Raw genomic sequence first — 18964 nt, forward strand, 5'->3', positions numbered from 1 at the left:
AGCAGCAGCAATAGTTATTTGCTAGGTGGAGTCTAACAGTAAATTGAGCAAATCATAATTTAATAATGTTATCTAAATTACATATTATGTAATTATTGGTAAGCATATGTGCACATAGGTAGATTGTATGTTATTTGCACTAAGCGGTTCTGTCCACAAAATACTACTGCAATCCCACAATAGTATTATGCGGTGTGCCCACATAACTGGCAAAGTTATGGAATTGTCACAGCCTGTGCCACATAATAACATAGCTGTTCCACATGAATGAAATACAGCGAAAAATGCAGTAGAGGGTTCAAAAAATAGAAAATGGAATACAACGTATCTCTAATGCAGAAAGCAGTACTATACAGGCAGTAAAATAATGATGTGGTTTGTACACACAAATGACTGGAGAATTTTGGTTTTAAAATTTATATGAGTTCTCTCTTAAAGGTTGAAATATGAACATGCTCCTACTGTTTTGGCACAATAGCTTACATAAAAGCTATGAAAGCATGATAAAAATCAAGGTAACAGCTGCAATTATTATTAAAAAAAATTATTGTAAACTGAAAGTAGAAAATATATACAAAAAGCAAAGAGAGAGAGGAAGCATTAGAAGAGGAAAGCATTCCTGGGCATTTCCAGTAGTTTATACCTATGCCATATGATCGATCATGAAGTTTTCTGATGTGCTAGACAATCCCTGTTTTTCATGTGTTCCATAAGTCTGCATTCTGAAAGTTTCCTATAGTTTTCTAAATTATATTTGTGGGCATTCCAGTAATTTGAGACTTTATTTTTCAAGAATACAGAATTGCATTTCAGTGGTTGCATATAAAGTCTTTTCACTGGGGATTATTGCTTTGTAGTAACCTTCAGTAAATCTAAGACCTTATTATGTTAATCTTAGTAATTTTGATGATTTTTCTCCTTAGTAATACCATTGAAGTGCTTAGGAAGGCATGCTGACTTACAGTTTAAATTATTTTAAATTAATATGATTTTGTGGAATAGCCAGAAGGATAGACTTCCTGATTTTTCTTGTATGAAGTTTAAGTTACCTACAGGATTAACCCCTTCACTATTGATCAGTATCTCCAAACATTTATATGTAACTCAAATTCAAAAGCACCTTTTATCTCTGAAGATGTCAGAACATCTTGATAATTTTACCTAGAAATAGACAAATATACAGATGGAAAGCTGTGTTCAAGGCAAAGATTCCTCCTGATTGAGATTAATTTTCAATTAATTCTAATAAGAAAGGTTTGTGGTAGTAAAAAAAAATGCCAGAAAGTCTCAAGAGTTTACTTTGGTGATCACTACAGATGGAAGTTAATATTACAGTCTGCAAAAAACTGGGCCAGTATATGAAATTTCTTCCAAATTCTGGTTCTAAATAAAAAATAAAAAAGGGAAGATTTTAATTAGCTTCAGAGGACTTTTAGTCAGCTTCTTTAAAAAGCCAAAATTAATTTTGCTCCAATGATTGAAACAATGTTAACTATTAGTCTGACTGTAATTGGGTGAAAACACTATCATTTATTTGAAATAAAATAACAAAGATGATGATAAAGCCTTTGTTTCTGTGATGGTAGGGATTGAATAATACTACCATGGAAAGGCTAGCTCTATAAAATTTGTGGCCTCATGGCCACAAATCTTTAGGAATTGGGACATTAAAAAGACTTTTGTTGTGTGTTGAAACAGGTTAGATAGAAATAAGAATGATCACTTCCATTGGTTTGAATCTCTTTGAGCATCACAATCATTGCATTATTTCTACTAATGAAAGACTAAAAGCTTTCAGTTTAAAGACTTTGAACATAGAAAGCTCTCACAAGCTTAAAGCAACAGTAAATATTAAGGTCAATAAAATAGAAACAATTGGCAGGATAACACATTTCTTTTTCAAAGCTTCTTGGCAATGCTATAGAAGAGAAAACTAAATATTGATGTTAAGAGCAATAATAAAGACTAGTGCAAAGCAAAACTATAAATTCTTTATCATTAAGCATATGAAAGGTAAGCATCAGAAAACAAGGGATAAACTTTCTGTGCAGACACAAAGGGAATGCAATCACGAAGGAAGAGTGTAAAATCTCTGTATCTTTGGAGGTTTTGATTTGAAAATGCATGGACTTTTTAATGAATTTTACATTAAACAGTGACTGAGTAAAGACAAGGAAATGAAACAGGTCTCCATTTCATCTGAGTTCTCTAAGTTAGACTGGACTACAAAGCCTGTCTGCATTGGTGCAGTGCTGCTTTTGGTACAGTGAGGTAGTTTGAACAGGAAGTCTGGAAATCGTCTCCTCCAGAATGGGCTGCAACTTCATAGTAACAGCACTTTCCTGAGAAAAAGGGAGGTATGAGCTTTAGCCCCCTGAGGAAGTAGTTGAGACCCAGTCTCTCGATACCTGGTTGAGCAGTCTTGCTACTACAATATTAAGCAAAAGTTAATTATAATTAATAATAATAAAAAGTGACATTACCACTAGCAGAGTCTTTTCCTTTCTTGTAGTTAGTTTTGTAGCTTGTTTTTAAAAAAGAAATACCCAGTTTGACATCTAGTTCTGAAAGACACCTAGCTCTTCTGCCCAGAGAGAGGAAAGACTGAATCTGCTTTTCTGGACTTCACTTCTGAAGGTTTAAAGACTAGAGAAGTAAATTCTTATGTTCAGTACTTCCATCCTGACTCGAGAATGCTGGGAGTTTTTTAGACTATTCATTAGCAGTGTCTGATTTTTCCCCATCATTGTTATGGCCCTCAGTATCTTGTTATTGTTAGAGGCTGCTTTTATTGCTGAATAGCTTTTTGTTTCATTCTTCAGTAAATGTGAAATTGTTTCTGCAAAAATAACAATTTGCAATTTGCAGTGGGAGGTATCTTCCAGGTTGGTTTTTAAACTTTGCCCTACATGTTCCCAAAATAGCATTGCTAAAATGAAACACGATTTTCATTTTTCTTTTGTCATATTTGTGTGCAGGTAACATGCCTCATGTCAAAACATACCATCACTGGATGTCAGGAGTTTATAATTAATATAATACTCTTGCCTAAAGTATAATTAAAATGTTGTCTGATGGTTATGGTTAATTAGCAAAAATCTTAAAGATTAAATTACTCACTGGGCCCATGACTGATTGAAGTGATACGTGTCCTGGATAAAACATAAATATTGCAGGAAATAATCCAATATGACATCTCTGACATTCAACTATAACTTAAATTATAGACTGGTCAGTAAATGATCTTAAGCTGTTTAAGGTTTCATCAGCCCTATGCAAGATTGATTTTCTTCAAAATTACTGTACTAAAATGTTTTCTTTTGTTGTTGCATTGACTCAGATCACAAACCACAATTTTAAGATCGGCTCTTATTTACAAAAATGCTTTGACATAGTGCATTTGTTCAGCCTAGGCAACAAAAAAGGATTGTGGTATCATTTTGAAGAAGGTTGTTTGACAGACCCTGTTTGTTTATTTGGAGTAATGTGAGCTACATTCAGAAAATGTTATATTTTGTTTCATGATTGTGTACATTCTCTCCCACTGCTTCCAGGCAAGCCCTGTAAGCAGAGAAGACATGGATTTAGACCTTGTTTCCATGGCCAGTGGAAGTGCTTTGACTGAGAACAGAGAAAAAAATAAGCCGCCACACAGACACTCAGCAAGATCCTCAAGTAAGTTATGGTTCTTTTCAATATCAGTATTAAAGATCACTTTAAAATGCTAGGTAGAACTGAGCATGCTTGGAATCCTTAATAACACATGCTGCTTATCTTTCTGTTTCTTTTTTATCTAAAGCCTTTTCATACATTTACTACAGTTCAGTTTAAAAGCTATAATATCAATAGACTTTCCTCTTGTGATTTTAATGGGAATTTCCCTGTGATGTATTGTAGATCTTCTCATGGCTGAGGTCTGAGAAGATTTTCTTTTCCCTTAAGTATGAAAAAGATTTGGTTTTAATCTTCCTCTTGTTTTATTTCCAAAAACGCTTTGAAAAATACATGTTTTGTTACCTGAGCACCAGAACACATATCACAAATCAAGGCACAGATTTCTGTCATGTTGATTACCAGTCATGCTGTAGTTTATGATCCCACTGAACTTATTACAACTCAGTATTATAGGACTCTTTTAAAGCCTTATATTTTCACCACTGTAATACCACAGAAGGTAACAAAAAAATCTATACCTAGAAAAAAACTAAATCTTGAATGTCATAAAATTATAGAATTTTGTTTCATGTCTTATTTTGTGTAATATAACTTAAGAAATTTGAAGAAATTAATGTATAACTGAAGAAATTAGTGTATTTCTGATAATATTACATACTCTATTTTTCTATTTGTGTACAATGTTTTTTTCAAATAAATAAAAAACATAAACCCCCCCAAAAGCACATTACAGAAAATTTAAGCTGTATTAAATAACTTTGGCAAAATTATCAAAATTCCTAAAACTTTTTAAGTAATGAAGTTTCTTGAAATGTTGTCAAAATAGTAATCAGATATTTCATATAATTTATATATATAAATTGCTAGATTTACTTTTTGATTATGTTTTTATATATGCTGAATTTCCACTTTCAATTAAAAAAATAAAACTCAAGAAAAACATGTAAAAATACTTAAAATCTCTGTTTTTCTGACATACTTTGTAAAGGCTTTAGAATGAAGATTTATTTACATTACTTCACCACAAGCAAAAAATATAGTGACTCAATATGTTTGTGCTTATTCATTTGTTTTACATTCCTAAAATTAGATTACATAAAATTTATCATCATAGTCTAAGTTAATTGTACCAATGGAAAAATAACATAATTCTGTCTTTGTGCCTGCCATCTTAGAAAAGAATGAATTGTGTCCTTAGTTTTTTTGTTTCTCTCCATTGGCTAGTGATGCAGCCACACCATTTAAATTAGATGAGACTCCTAACTGCTAACATCCCGAATTTAGGTGTGATAATTCTAAACTACTGATGTCAATGACAAAATTATCATTGTATTCATATATCCAGAATAAAATGTGACCATATCTTGAATGATTGAGTTAAATAGTATACACTGCATTCATATTAGTGTATAACTGTTGTTTAGACTGTAACCTATATTGGAACTCTAACCAAAAATAAATTAATATTAATTCTTTCAACATGTAGAACTTGCCTGTGTGGATCTTGGGAACAAGTTTTCTTTGGAAAATAAAAAAGTACCATTTCACTATACCTTCAAGAAGGAGAGATTAGGAAAGGAGCAGGAAAGAACAACCAATTGGCAGAGTCATAAGTGTGGCAGGGCGGGAGTGAAGAGAGAAAGAGAGAGTTTACAATGTCTGCTAATATACTTTAAAAAAACACACATTTACTACACCATACCTACATATTTGTTCTTATTTCAGTAGTCCAGGAACTAAGGAAAAAAAGCCCAGGTCTTATGTATTTTTAAATATTTAAAAATATGTTTCTGCATATGTGTCTTTATAAGTTTTATCACCATGGATTTAAGAAATTAAAAAGTGATGATACATTCAATTGTGTCACTTATGATATATAAAAACAAACATTAGTGTCACCTTTTTGCATTTCATATGAAATGAAGGTTAGAAATATGTTCATTACATTATTTCTCTTTGCCAAAGACTATTGTTTTTCAATTATCAGAATAAAATCATTAGCCCCATGATATCTTTAATCTGAAAAAAATTATAAATTTGCCTTTGCTGAGAAAGTATTTGTTAAAGAATCCTTTCTTGTTCTATAGTCTCTCTTGGTTTTGACTTATGAAATATTAAATTAAGATGCCTTGGAATTATTTCAGTGACTTAGTAGGTGGATTCCCTTTGAGTTAACCTGCAGTTGTATTAGATTATTATAAAGATGCTGTCCCCTTAGAGATGCTGTCATTTCAATAAATTCTTAAGTTCTTGTACCATTTTTTCAGATCTCAACCTAATGATTTGACAAGCTTTATTAATAAAATATTACTGAGTTCCCTTTACAACATCCATAGTTGTGGCTGTTCCTCAGAAGTCGATTATTGTTAGGAATCAAGATCTGTTATTTGGGAGTATCATACATGTTCCTTATATATAACTTGTAATTTAGAAATTGTATAAATAAACTGTTGAGATCTTACAGGCTGAGAAGTAAAGTCTACGAATACAAAATAATGGATTCTTAAATATATTTACTAAAAATCTTGATCAAATTCATGTGATGCTGAAATAAAATACTTTTTATATATACAGAGAAATGTATGAATTATCATGTCTTTGTTAGACAAAACATACTACACTTCAAAGTTATTATCTTAAAATCTTGACTTATCCTTTCTAAAATCCCGTGTGAATTTAAAGAAATATTTTGTGAACTTCCCAACTTTTATTTTCTTTCTATAGATCTTTTTTTTCCAAAGGCAGGTTCTTTGAATTCTGATTTTAACTATTTTAAGTTTTTTTAAAAGCCAAATTTCCTATTTTTTTCTTAAAAATTTGGATGGGATAGATTAATCCTAAACTAACTTCATTCTGTTCCTTGACAAAGCTAAATTAATTAAGTAATAAAAGGAATGCTTTTAACAGTATATCTCGATTTAAGGAAGGCATTTGTTTACTTTAAAGTATTTGATTTGCTTCCCCGTTACATGTTCAAAGGGAAAACTAACTATTCATTAAATGGACCAAATATTTTTTTTAAATGTATAACATAAAGAAAGAGTAGCCATTGTTCAGCTAGAGTAAATAGTTATCTGTCTAATTTAGGACTTTGCATCTGTTAATGGCCAGTACATTATGATCTAAGACCATGCTTGTATTATGTTCCAGAAGGAATATAATATTCCTTCATAGCTATTGCTTTATGCTCCTTAGTATCTACTTTTTACTTTCTATTTCTATTTGTTTTTTGGTGGTTTTTTTGGGTGGGGCTGGTTGGGAGGCAGGGGGTCTGACCATTCTTTATTGTTTTTATTAACTCCATAAACATTGGTATAAATTTCTGGTTGAATTTTTTGTTATAATACTTTCCTGAACACTGGTACTGTAGTCAGCATTAAGTTGCAAGATGGGCATAGAAATATTTTGCAAGAGTTAGAGGATAAGCATTTTCTGTACCAAGCTAGAAAGTGTGGTTTGTTGCATATGTTAATATCCAATTTGTGAGTAGGCTATGACTATCAGCTACCTTCTGTCATCCTAATCTGTTTCTGACCAAACAATGTTGGACATATTTTACATTGTCTGTCATCACAGTTTTGTGGGTATTTTTTTTTTTTTCTCTGCAAATTTAAACTTTATTTTCATTATAATTGCCTCAGGAACTGCAATCTCCTGACCAAAATTTGAAAGTGAAATCTAATGGGAGCTGTGCCTCTAAGTTTTATTTGATATACTGCCCAGAATTCTTAATTCTTCTCTTCCCTGAATTCGAGCTTTTCAGGAAGCCTCTGATATCAGTAAAACTGCTTTCCAGGAAAACAAATTAAATAAATTAAAACCTGAACCTTGTTGTTCCTTTAATACCCCTAATTCAAAAAATGGACCCATGTATACCGCCACTAAAAAAACATTTATCAGTTTTAGTTCTCTAGTAAATTCAAACTTTATATTCTGCTAGTCAGTGAAAATAAATTAATGAAGTTTAATTATGCCTTTCTTTTAGTGAAAAGTATTCCAACTCAGGAAAAAACCACAGTAGCTTTTATTTTACTTCCTTTTTAAATCTTACTCAATTCTTTTTGCTCTTGACAGAATCCCAACCTTGATTTTTTTTTTCCTCCCTTTCTTTCATGAGAGTTGTTAGAAACCCTTCAACTTTGTTATAAGCAGTGTATGGTACAGCTTCACATTAAAAAATTACTGCTTTCCTGTTCCTTTCTTCTTAGCATAACTATTGTCTATATATTCTAGTTCAAGGACTGCTGTCTTTCATTTAGGATTTGTAAACTCTGTGTAATAAGCATCTCATTTTTAAGCTCTCTATGAATTTGCTCATATTTTACCAAGGGGTTTCTTGTGCATATTTCTTTCACACATAAATATTTTTCTATGTATTGGTTGACACTCAAACAACATATACCTAATCTTTTTGAACAGACTAGAGAATGAAATTTGAAAGATGCTGCTTAATTGACTTTGAGGTTGCATATTAAAAAATTACCTTAATGTCAATTTTAAAGGCATGTAGAAATTGCTTTCATTGAATTTAACAGGCTAAGGAGAAAAAACCAGATCTCATGTAATTTCATCATCTGTGCTTCCAATTATGAAAATAATTCAAGAACAGATATACAGAGGTATATTCTAAATTTTAAGTGTTTAATTTTAACAGCCTCATACTCTTCTACTAGGGTTTGGGAGTTTTTCATTGGGGATTTTTTTGAAGAGAAACCAGCTTTAAAAAAAATCTATGTTGAGACATTGGCTTATAGTTCACTTAGATATCTACTTAGAACCATGGAACCATTAGATCAACAATAAGGATTTCTGTCCTATGATTTGAGTAAGTAATAACAGTTTTATGTTTCCTTTGCTGTGGGATGTTTTTTAAGTAGATTCAAAAATATTTCTCAAGTCCATTCACTGCAAGGTCCAGTAATTTGTTTGGCTACTTCTTAAGATTGCTGCACTGATAGTAAAGCTGTGCCTATAAGATCTTCTTTCCCAAGGCACTCTTTCTTTCTTTGCTTTTTCCTTCTAATTTGTCTCTTTTTCATTGCTGTTTTTTCCACACCTGTGTTCTGTAATCATTTCTTTTACTATGAATGGTTCTTGTTTCTGTCCTCCAACTTATTGCAGCACAAGCTTCCTCTCCCATCCACTCTTCTTTCCCACATATGCCATCAAGTCTTCTGTTTGTTTCTACAAATCACAGTCTGATTACTTTTTTCCCTCTCACTCTCTGTTTCTTTTTGAATCCAAATTATTTCTGACAGTATTCCTCAGATTCATCATCATGTAGTTTAGATCGCCTCCAAATATGGCCTGGTTTTGTGAACTGTTTAGGCAGATCTTAAGTCCAGTCTCTTAATGTACTTATTCTTTGTGTTCTTTCTTATTATTACCTTTTATTTTGCTTTTTAAAATTATGTTAATTCTGAGAGTTAGGAACCATCTAGTGCCCTGTAATCTATCTTCTTTATTCTTACACAATTCCCCTTTGCCAATTCACAGTTTTCTTCTTCTCTGTGTTTTTCTCCCTGCTCTGTGTCAGTCTCTTTGTCAAGTCATTCTAGTCTCTCGTGCCAGCTGTGCCAGGGCATTGTTTACCAAGTTAGCTTTAGCTTCTCTCACCTTGATTCTGAGTCAGTCTCGTTTCTCTCTTGGATTTTAGTTGCAGCCCTTTGCCTCCTCACTCAGTCTTCTTCCTGCAGGGGTTTTGATACTTATCCTGTCCATGATTCCTGTAGGTATTCTCCATCTGCCACAGACAGCATGAAATAGCTGGCTTTTAAGTTCCCCGACTTTGCACCTTTACCTTTAGGGATAGCCTTGCTTAGCTCCATGTAATATCATGGTAAAACATGTTTCCATACTGACTGGTATTATAGTGACTGTCTCCCAAAAGATCAATAATTCCTTCTCTGATCATGGAAGAACTTCAATTTATATATACTTGATCCAAATTTGGACATATCCCACAAGAAAGACTCTGTTATTTGGTAGATTTCTGGTCTGTCTGCAAAGGGCAGCAGAAATATTTTATATATTTTCTTAGAAGTGACCAACCTTTTGGAAAATTTTGGGCAGACACTCAATTTTATCCTCAAAATTGGGGAAATAGATAAGGAGCTGAAACACAAATAAGCTTTAATAAGCAGTGGTGCTGAAAGTATTAATTTGTAATTAGAAAATAATTATATTTTACAGGAATTTATTTGGAGCACAATGTTAATTACATTTATTTTAACTGTGTGGAATAAATGTTTATAATATATTCTTGTGCATTGTTATCTCTTTCAACTCCATGTGACTAAGTCACATTTTAGAGTTCAGATTATTCAAATATGTAATTGTCAGCATGATCTAGTTAGAAGAGCATCAATGTTTGATAAAAAAGAAATTTAAGTTCATTGTTTCTATAAAATTTTCGAACTAGTCTCTAGTCCTACCAGCACGAAGTCATGAAGATTTACAAACAAAATTCACTATTTACCTTTCATCAGATCTCCATACAAAAAGGAGATATATCTTTACATATCATGGGGTATTTATATAAATTCAATGCTATCTAAATATTACCTTGAATATAAAAAATATTGAAATATTTTATATATTAAAATATTAAATCAAAAAAATTGAAATATTAAAATTGCAGCACAATAACTATTTTTATGCAAACAATGCAACTAAAAAAAAAAAATCTCACTTCAAAATATCCATAAGTAACATTATTAAAAGGTTAACTTCTCTGATATTTTAGTGTTTACCTTTTTCACAGACCTGCTGAGCCTACCTTCTTTCCAGAGCTTAAATTGATGTAAATGCTTTGCTGCTAAGGATTCGTTCTGGTCACTTTCATTAAAATGTTGAGGTTTTTTTCTCCATGCCTTCTTACACTGTATTTGCTTTTAAGTAATACAATATGGTAAGGACTTTGGAATAAATTAGATCCCCAGACATACAATGTTAGGCGGATCGATAAATGTCCTATGACGTCTACTATGCATCATAAAATTTCTATCATAACCTTTTTAACAAAGCTTTTCGTCTTGGACACCAAGAATTTCATTCAAAGCATTTTACATATTGCATTACTTATCAAAACAGTGGATATGTAAACCTTGACATTTGTTAAAAGACCCAGGCTTTAACAAAAAAAAGACCAGAACAAATTGATAGCAGAAAACAGATTAAACAACCAAAAAGTGACTGCTTGGAAATAGAAGCATGTGACATTATCGCAAGACAAGCTTTCAACACAAGCTCAAAATACTTCTTTTCTATATGCAGGCATCTGAAAGTCTCTCAGACTATACTGGAGCTTCATATATTACATTGTTACAAATAAATGAATGTACAGTAAATAAGTGTTAGAGCCTGTCTTTCAAAGCCTGCTTTAGTGTAGCAGAAATTAAATTGCTTTTCTTGGCTAAGATTTGTTCCCACATCAGTTGGTATTCGAATAACCACGTACCCTGTTAAATTATACATAATATACTTGCCAGGTTCTGTTTAATTCTAGTACAAGTAGTGGTAATAATAATAATAATAGTTGTTGTCAAAAATATCAGTACGGTATATAGTAAACCCAATGTAATTGTTCTAATTTACATTTAGTAAACATGTTACTTTACATTTAATATATTCACCTAATTCTATTTAGTAAAGATACTAAATATAGAATTTTGAAATGCTGTGAATCTTTCTGTTGTTGCCTTTGGGCAAGGCCCACTACAAATGCATTTAAGGAACATAACATGAACTAAAAGTATTGTGATTATGTTTACAATTATTCATAAATCACAAATGCACATGTGCATACCAATGTGTATATGTATGCATATTAATGAAATATATGCCTCTTTGTAGCAAAATATGACTATGTCATATATGTCACTTTTATTTTACCAATTAAGAAATTATGATAGCAGTAATGTGATTCACTCACATGCTATATTCTCTTAATTAACTCACAAACAAAATCATTCATTTGCAGGATACACTGCAGTTTAGGGGGTAATGGAGATATTGCAAATCCAAGCATGATGTAAAACTGTTCACATCATTAGTAATGCTGTTAGAAAAATATGTAAGGGCCTCAATAAAACCCCCAATCAATAAATATAAGAGAAAAAACATAATAAGGATTCATTTTGATATGTTTTGAGGGTTTTCAGAAAGTCAGGTTTGTTCTCTGGATTGTGACCTTTTTTTAACAAGACTGTTTTTAAGGACTATTTCTAGGTTCTGTCTATCAATTCAAAGTGCCACTCTCATCCCTTATCAGATTCTCTTGTCTTCTCTCATTCCCTTGATCTTGACAAAATTCTAGCCATTTCATAATGAGGTGTCTTTACTGAATATTTCTGAAGAAAAAAAATTGCCCGTTTGTAAATCAGAATCAGAAAATCTCTTGTACAGGTAAAATCTCAAACACAGGTATTGATAACAAAGTTACTGAGTTTTTTTTTAGTTTATATGCAATTTTTTTTTTACTTCTTGCAAAATTCTACCTAGATGCTCACTTTACACTTAAGTGCAAAGCTGTTCTTACTTGAGCCCATGTGAAATACTCATACCTAGATTTTCACTGGAATAGCAAAAGACATGAAGTAAAAGTAAGCATAGTAATTTGTGGGCATATATATGATCAATCAGGTAAGTCCCATATTTGCAGCACATTCCATTCATTATTGGATTATCATTATTGAATTAGGTATTAGGAAAATTTATTTTCGCTGAAGAGGTGGTCAAACATTAGAACAGGCTGACCAGAGAAGTGGTGGAATCACCATCCCTGAAAATGTTCAAAAAACATGTGGATGTGATGCTTAGAGACATGGTTTAGTGGCAGACTTGGCAGTGCTGGGTTAATGGTTGGACTCCATGATCTTAAAGGCCCTTTCAACCTTCATGAATCTATGACTCTATTCTTATGTTTTCATTAATCTTTCTATTTGGTCTTGCATTAAACTCTAGTAGAAAGAACTGCAACAAAACCCTTTCTCATATTTGACTAATAGTTTCATATACCGTTATACCTTTGCTTTAGGACACAATTTTTCAATCATAAACAATATTTAGCCATTAGCTAATGACTAGTTACAATAGCCACTAATATGACATCTGAGAAATAGCTGTGATCTGAATAGGTGGTGTGATTTCTCTATCCTTGAGAATTCTTCTTCAGGGAATAGGCTTTTGGTACTCCATGCCAGCTCTGTCTTTCATCATTCCACCACTGATAACTGGAACCGCAGCGTTGATAATAATACCCATCTCTTAGTACTATTTAGTAGATATCAAAAGTACTTAATCAGAAATGCAAACATAATTACGCCCATTTCAAAGATGGAAAGATGGGACATACAAAGGGAATTATTTACGGTGATTTACAACAAGCTGCTCTGTAAATATTTCATTCCAAATTAGTTGATCATTCTCTACAATGGCTTTCTTTAATTTGGCTGAATAGTGCCAAGAACTGTGTAAAGGGTGGAAAGTAAGAATACAGGTAGTCTGTGATTCAAGTCAGTTTGTCTAGGTCACAATTGTATAATAAAGTTTAAAGCAGATGCTACAAAGTTTAATGAGACTAGATTAAAAAAAAAGAGACCCATGACTGTCAGACTTTGGAACAGCCTCTGATGTGTTAAACCTGCATACAACAGGTCTTTGGGATTTTTTAATGGAACAATAATACATATCTCATCCTCATGGAAGGACAATATATTCCTTCCAATGCATTGTATATAATTACAAGTGGAGAGGCAAAACCCTACATGTACAGATTACTGAAATCCATTATGAAAATACTATTTAGCAGTGCACATAGATTCATAAACAAGTGAGGTTGTTAGTCCAAAAATAATCCAGAGCAGGCAATTAGGATTAGGTTGATTGATTGTCTTCCTATATTGACTCTATCACTACTAGACTAGTTTTCAAGTTAATTATTCATAGGCTCTTTCTAGCATCTGTTTTTATTCTGTTTTAAAAATAATGTAATAAAATCTATTTTTTGTCGAAATATAGGAAAAACTGCTATGTCTTGTTTATCTATATTGTGGATATCATGTTGAAGATGAGTGCACAGAAAAAGCCTAAATTAACGCCAATTTTGTTTTCCACTTTGAATGCGCAATAGCTATTTCCTTTTTGTTTTTATTTTAACAAAAATTTCCAGTCTTAATTATTTTTGTTGTTTAACAATGTTTTCAATTTCATAAAATATTTCTGGAAATTAAAGGCATGCAATTTAAAAAATATTAGATTTATTTTGAAGTTTCACTAATTAGACACTTATTTACTAATTTGAAGGTTTCAGTCTTTAGTGAATATGCTATGGTTTCCAGGCAAAATAATTAATGAAAAGTTTATTGCTTGATTAAATATTTCCTTTGATCTTTAACAAGTGCCTTTCTCTACTAGAGAGATCTGCTACCATTTGTGGTGTTAAATAAAATAATCCAAAGACAAGGAAATTGTGAATGCTGTAAAGTCAAAATATTAGACTTTTAAATCTTTAGGAGATACGTCTAGAGTAGATTATATATTTTAAGTAAAAAAGAATTGACTACATCTGTAGAGCTATTAGAAGATGAATGGAGATAATGTTAAAAATACTTGAAAGCTCTTGGTGGCCAAAAGAACTGTTTATTTAGATACATTTGCAATAATCTAAGAATTCATACCAAAGGGAACTGTAGGCTAGGAAAACCTCCTGACATTTAGATCTAGAAGGCTACAGGAAAGCATCCATGAGAAAACAAAGAAACTTACTCTTTGAAATTTATAGCTATGTTTTATACATTGGTATACAGAATAATGTTCTACTGTTTTGTCACTATGTATTGTGAGACAATTTTTTCTCTTGAGAAATACTAAAAAAAATTAAAATATTAAAAATACTGAAACTATGTAGGTAAAAATATTTTCCTTTGGTAAGTGGCAAAAAGTTGTTCATAAAGTACATATTTGATAAGCTAGCGTGTAAATTATATATATATATATATATGTATGTACACTCACAGACATGAACTGCTGTATTGTGAATATCATATCATTCTCTTGCAGAGTTTGAGTTGTCTTCCACAGATGTTTTCTTTCTTACAGGTGCCAAAGAAAGATATTATCAGGTGTAAAATGTTAATTTATTTTAAATAAATATTATATCTTTGGTCATACTTACTGGTTATTTTATTTAAATAATTGTCTGAAGAGTGTTTTAGAAACCATTGTTGAAATTACTTAAGAATCTGTATGCATGACAATTAAAGTGAGCATTTCACATACTCCTAGGTGTTCTTAAATTTTTCTGTGGCACCATCCAGCATTTAAGTTTAAGTATTCCTGAGCTTTGAACAAAAGAAATCTCTCTTTTATTTGGTCTAACATAACCACAAAAAATTGTTAATTAGATAGATCTTCTAAACTAGTTCTTCATCCACAGAGTTTCTCTGTGAAAAGCATTGAGTGTCTCTGTAAGTGTTTAAGACAGATAATGACACTTCTAAAAATATGGTAATTTTGTTTAGTAACTTTGCCATCTTTTTGGATAAGGAGTTTATATTTTTAAAGTACTACCTTGTGAAACTACTTGTATTACTTTTAAATGGTGACTGAAACATAACTATAGAAATTGTGTGCTAATTAGACCTAGAAATATTGTTGTCTTGAAAAGAATATGATACAGTGAAATTTAGGGAGTTTTGGTTGGTTGGTTTTTTAATTTCATGTCTGTTTTGTTGTTTAGAAAAGAATATTTCTACTCCAGAAAAATCATATTTGGGTCCATCTCATACAGAACGGATATCATTTCGAGACCATCCAGTGCAGCTAAGTGGAGGATGGGGAGCAGGCAAAAAAAGGCAAAAGCTTAAAAATATTAGCTGAATAGCTGAATATTGGAGATAACTAGTTGATTTAATCAAACACAGCAAGCATATGAAGACCTGTTTCTTTTTAAGCCTCTGAATATCAATTGTTGGATTTTCATTTATTACCAATAAACAAGTTTCAGTTAAATACTTTTGACTTATTTTATTATACGTGGTTGCAGCGGTTTGGGTTTTGTGGGATTTTTTGGTCAAAGTATTTTAAACCTGTCAGTAAGCTATCATAGTTTGTGTTTTCAATTGCTTATATGTTCATGTGGTATAGGATGCAGAACTGATTAAGTCTACAAGGTTTGTTGTACAGTGACTAAGTTTAGGCTTGCTTAGAAGAACTGGATGAGAAGTCCAAATGTAATAAGGGTTCATGTTCATGTGATGTATGTCACATATTGAAACACTGAATTCTCATTTTCTCACAAAATAAAATATATGCTTGCAAATTGTGTTGTGAGGTATAACAGCTGGCAATGCCATTCTCAGAGAAGTCTGTTCAGAATATTTTATTGAACCAGCATACAAATGATGAGCATGCACTTTCCTTTTATTAGGAATATGAGTAGTCCTCTAGATCTTTCATCATAAATTATTGTTATAATATGATAAAGCAACCTGTTATGGTTTTGTACTTTCAAATACTTCTGTTTCCTACAGGATTTAAAAAAAAAATAAGAGGTTCTCATTTTGTTCTGGGTTGTATTGTGTTTTTATATTTCTGTAACAGTTCTGTAAGGGTTTGCCCCTCCACCCCCCATTTCTCCTGGGTCCTGGCTAAAGGGAGAAAATGGGGGGTGGAGGGGCAAACCCTTACAGAACTGTTACAGAAATATAAAAGCACAATATAACAGTTCTGGAATAATGTAAAATTAGATCTATATGTTACTGTTAACCCAACTTAATTTTTTCACATAGACAGACCCATGCGTAAATGTGTCAAACTCGTATGTAAATATTTTGTGGTGCAAGGAAATCTAGAGAAAAAGAAATACTTTTTCAGCTGTTCATGGATATCTAACTCATTACTTCTAGCCAATGCTTTGTCCATCAGCATACTGGACAAAAAATGTTCCTTGATTTCAAAGCCTAACATTATTTTAATGTTTTCCACTTTGAGGGTATAAGTTGCTAATTGGATCTTTAAAAAGAGTGTCTTTGGTATTTCCTTGTCTGTTTTTGTAAGCCACAACCTGCTATAGATGGAAAAAGAGATGGAGAGGGTAATGGGGCTTGAAACTTCAGTCAGTGAAGAACATAAATTCTTGTGTTGTGGCTGTTTTTAAAATGTACCTAAATTAACATATGATGTTATTTTGTAAAGTGTTTTCTATGATGAGATACCTATCTAACTATGGATTAAAAGCATTTCTCTCTATTTTTGTGAATCTTTGCATTCATTTTCAGATAAAAAGATGTCTGATCTCATGGAAAACCTCCAGTAAATAACTTTGCTTCTTTGAACCACTGTCCTGTTTTTATTATCACTCTGCTTTTGAAAAGTCAATGCACTCTATTTCAGAAAAGATATCTGCCTTTCTGGGGAATTATGGTCAGGTTGCTTAACCTGACTATAGAAATGCTGTGGTTGTCAACAGGGAATAAAATGTCAGTAGATGTTTATCTTACCTAGTTAGTTACCAAATGTATAGTGTTCAGCTTGATTTCAGGATCTGCAATATAATAATTTGTTGGTGACTTTTAAATGTCACCAACAAACATTGGAGCTTTTGTTATTTTTCTTTTAACATCAAGGTTATAAATTTTGTAGGAAAAGCTTTGTTATTAAAAAATTTCTGCTGCTACACCTGGCAGTGTGTGTAACCACTGTTAAAGGTATTAACTGGAAATCAAAATATAAAATCAAGAGGTTCATTGCTTAACACTTCTTGCAGATTGTCCCCTCTATTTGTCTAGAGTATCCATAATATACTGCACATCACCAAAGCTGTAAATAAGGGACATTACAGATTTTATGCTTCTTTCTATATATGTATCATCTATATCTGCATCTACATCTATATTGAAAAAAAAAATCTGCTGTATAAAAATTATCATACCTAATCTGTTTGTTTTCAGAATGTTTCTGAATGAGAAATACCTTCTAGCCTAAATAAAATGTTTTGGCAACATTTTTAAGACCTTTTATTTTGAGATAGATAAATGGTAGCTTTTTAATATATAGTTTACTAAATTATAAATTGGAATGATGATTCTGATTCTCACTGACAAGCCTTTTAGGTTCATAATATGCTTAGTCTGCCTAAGTCAAGTAATATAGCAAACATAAATTAAGGTATAAAGTATGCCAAAACATGTTGCTATTTTCATTACATAACATTGCAATGTGTAATAAGATGAGGTCTTATTGTATCCAACACATTTTTCTCAGAATTGCAGTGTTCGAAGTACAGTATGTCTGACCAAATGCAGAAAAATGTGCAAGGTGCAACTTCTGTTCAAGCTAGCAGAAAGACCTTTATTGCATTCAGGGATAAGGTGAAGCAACCAACACGCCTTGGTGTTCATAGTCTCATCTTAGAGTACGTAAGGGCAGAGGTAACACAGATGATACATGTGGTGGATATTTATGACATGAATTTTTCAAGCACTACTCTGCAAGCAGTTTTATGGGGTTTTTTGCGTCTTTTGAGGATTTTCTTTTAGTTATCTCTTTTTCATTTTGTTTTATTTTTTCTTCCCCCCCCCCCCCCCCCCGCCATTTTTCTTTGTCTCCCCTGATGCAGTAATTCCCATTTAGGAAAAAGATTATATTCTTAAAAGCAAGTTTCTCTGTCGGTCTATTCTGGTGTTGAAGTGGCTGTAAGTCAGTGACAGTCCAGCAAAACTTACATCACAGAACCCTGAAACTGCATTCCTGGATGTGCTGCTGCCTTTGCAGTGATTCAGACTTCCAGGGTCGCTAGCATCATCTCCTTGACCCTTTTTTCTGTTCCCTGAAGATCCTTTAACATGAAGGAGGAGGGGTTTCATATGAATGAGCTCTTTAAAAAAAAATATTCCTTGTATGTATGAAACTTGAGACTCGGGAATGTAAGAAAGCATTCATTTGAAACAAAGAAGAAAACAACAAGGTGCATTTATGCGTTGATCAGTTGATGGGTGTTACTCGCCAAAACAAAGTGAAAAGCTTTCTACGAGCTCTCCGGAACAGATCCCTGAACTCTTTTCCTGTGCAAGTTACCTGAAGGTGTGCTCAGGAGTTCTTTAAACTCTCTGTTGTTTCAACCGAGACATCAGGAAAAATACCTGCAGCAACAGAAAAAAAAAAAAAAACAACAAAAAAAACCACCAAAAAAAAACCCCACCTCCCCAAAAGGTATAGTCTGCATCTTAACGAGGTGTTAATGTCAGACCACCCACACCTGAATGACAAAATCCTGTGAGGAAATGTT

At 32.3% G+C, this 18964-nt stretch overlaps 1 protein-coding gene and 1 long non-coding RNA gene across 13 annotated transcripts in view; one reads left to right on the top strand and one right to left on the bottom strand.

Moving 5' to 3' along the window:
- LRRIQ1 (leucine rich repeats and IQ motif containing 1) overlaps positions 1-17682 on the top strand; it is a 105577-nt gene extending 87895 nt beyond the window's left edge. For 8 of the 11 annotated variants that reach the window (XM_030260691.4, XM_072923135.1, XM_030260656.4 and 5 more), the window contains 2 exons: positions 3555-3675; positions 15416-17682. In XM_030260691.4, coding sequence (XP_030116551.4) covers positions 3555-3675; positions 15416-15555 — 261 coding nt within the window. In that variant the 3' untranslated portion in view covers positions 15556-17682. Of the gene's footprint in view, positions 1-3554; positions 5100-15415 lie in introns of those variants that run through there. The other 3 variants (XR_012053458.1, XR_012053460.1, XM_030260718.4) reach the window with 2 other exon arrangements.
- A 571-nt stretch (positions 17683-18253) lies between these two features.
- The window catches only part of LOC140682189 (uncharacterized), a 131211-nt gene continuing 130500 nt past the window's right edge, over positions 18254-18964 (bottom strand). For both annotated transcript variants that reach the window (XR_012053462.1, XR_012053461.1), the window contains exon 7: positions 18254-18818. This is a non-coding gene — a long non-coding RNA (uncharacterized lncRNA). The remainder of the gene's footprint in view (positions 18819-18964) is intronic.

Source organism: Taeniopygia guttata, chromosome 1A (assembly GCF_048771995.1).
Source record: "Taeniopygia guttata chromosome 1A, bTaeGut7.mat, whole genome shotgun sequence".
NCBI classification, from domain to species: Eukaryota; Metazoa; Chordata; class Aves; order Passeriformes; family Estrildidae; genus Taeniopygia; species Taeniopygia guttata.